Source organism: Nanorana parkeri, unplaced genomic scaffold, assembly GCF_000935625.1.
Source record: "Nanorana parkeri isolate BGI_ZX_2015 unplaced genomic scaffold, ASM93562v1 scaffold1655, whole genome shotgun sequence".
NCBI lineage: Eukaryota > Metazoa > Chordata > Amphibia > Anura > Dicroglossidae > Nanorana > Nanorana parkeri.
The window spans coordinates 211,833-213,870 of record NW_017307923.1 but is presented as its reverse complement, the minus strand read 5'-3'; the positions used below and the strand labels follow the sequence as shown (position 1 = coordinate 213,870).

Sequence of the window (2,038 nt, the reverse complement as noted above, 5' to 3'; positions counted from 1 at the left end):
AATTAGTTTTTGCTGAATTGTACTGCAAAAACAAACCTTTGTGCAACTTTGGTTTCAGAGAAATTGTGCATTATAGTTGCTGAAACCCCGCTCCCTTTGCACCCCTTGTTAATCATTTTTAAAAAAAAATATACCATTTACCATTCTAAAAAGTCGGGCACTCAGTCATGGACCGAGAGTCTGACAGTGTCAGGAGAGAGGAGGGGACCCGGCGGCATACCTCATTCCGCTGGGTACACGTCCCCTCCTCTCAATTAGATGGTCGCGCATGTGCGATGATGTCACGCGCATTGCGCAATGACGTCACAACGGGGTGTCACTTGGTCTCCGGCCGCGGGATGCCCCTGCGTTGGGGTCACCACAACATTGCAAATGTTACCAAGAGGTCCCGGCCCTAGAAATGTTGAGAACCACTGCTTTAAGTAGTGACTTTCTACTTATTCACTTTGCAGTTACGTTGGTTAAGCCAGGGGTAGGCAATCTTTTGGCCCTCTAAATGTTGTGGACTACATCTCCCATAATGCTCTTACAACCATAATGCTGTCAAAGCATTAGCAGAGATGTTGTCCACAACATCTGGTGGGCTGAAGGTTGCCTACTGTATTAGCCAGTATGTTTCCCCCTTAAAAACCGAACCAGCACAAACGTTCATTTTTGCAGTACAAACGAATGGTATATTTTTATTCAGGTTTTTACAAACATGGGGTGGCAACTTCTCACTGTTTTGCGTGGGTTTGAGCAAACTCGGTTCACCTCAATCCCACACACATCTCTACCTTTCACATAATATCACACATAGGGTGGCAACCCTATGTACAGTTCATGCCAAAAATGATTGGTTAACCCCAGAATCTTTTTCCACCATGTTTTCCTTTATATTGGCTTTTCAAAATAGATGATAATTAAGAGATAAAATAAAAGTTTTAGTGCAAACAAGAGACACTTTGGTTGTATGAACATCACTACCAACATGTAGTGAAAGAGTCTCCCTGATTGGATATACGTTGATTGCATACAGGTGTAGTAAATCTACAATTGATTGTATAGCGAGTCAAGCAGATTTATTTATTTGAGAAATGTCCTGGCACTGGGCAAGTATCCTTTGAAACAAAAAAGCAGAAGAAAAACACTATCTTGTGCTGACACACATCCAAAAATACACGTTTCTCAGTAGCAATACATTCGTATTACTAATACTAACCACACACATCACTCAGACAATAGTGTACATACAGACGCAATAAGCCAATCGCTGCTGCTCTAACATTCAGTGAGCTGTGCTGAGAGGTGAGCTGTGATTGGCAGCTGTGGGGGGGCGGGGTCATGTCATCCAGGAAGTGCAATGCTGGTGCAGTGTGGCTGGTGCATGATGTTATCCCGGTGTGATGGGTGACTGTAAAGCTGAAGCTGCTGAGGGAACAGCACCTCAGACGGAGACTGCTGGGAATCCATTACCATTTAAACAAGCGCATTTCCTTGTAAGAGCCATGTTAACTTTTACTTGCAGTTTGTGGTTAGAAGTTTCGGGTTTTTCTTTGTTCCTTCCATTCTAGTTTCCTGTTGATGTGTTTTGTGTTCTCGTGGACTTTTCCTTGTTGGCGATATTGTAGGGACACTAGCTTATTTTAGGATGTAATGATGAGTGATGTTAGAGTTAACTCAGGGGAAAAAAACCTTCTATTCAAACTGACACTAAACTCAGAAGGTAAACCTCAAAAATGCTTTGAAGTCCCTTAACTCTTATATATGGGGGAGTTAGGAGGCAGCTGTCATTTTTAACCAGTTGACATCCGCGGTGTTAAACCCCCTACCCATCCAGGCCATTTTTCAGTATTCAGCGCTGCGGTACTTTAACCTCTTGCCGTCCGCCCGTAGTAAAAAAACGGACGGACGGCACTGCAGCATCTGCGGGTTGCCGTCTCCAGACGGCAATTTTTTTCTGCTCGCGCGCGCCCCCTAGCGGGCACGCACGGGCAGAAAAGACCCGCTAAATGCACACACCCGTTACCGGGTGTTTCACATATAGGCGATCGGCGGG

The 2,038-nt window shown here is 44.6% G+C and overlaps 1 protein-coding gene across 1 annotated transcript in view; it reads left to right on the top strand.

The window, feature by feature from the left end:
* The first annotated feature begins 1,383 nt into the window (after positions 1-1,383).
* Positions 1,384-2,038, top strand: part of INO80C (INO80 complex subunit C) — a 19,707-nt gene continuing 19,052 nt past the window's right edge. The window contains exon 1 of the mRNA XM_018571031.1: positions 1,384-1,478. Within this exon, the coding sequence (XP_018426533.1) occupies positions 1,386-1,478 (93 nt within the window). The 5' untranslated portion in view covers positions 1,384-1,385. The remainder of the gene's footprint in view (positions 1,479-2,038) is intronic.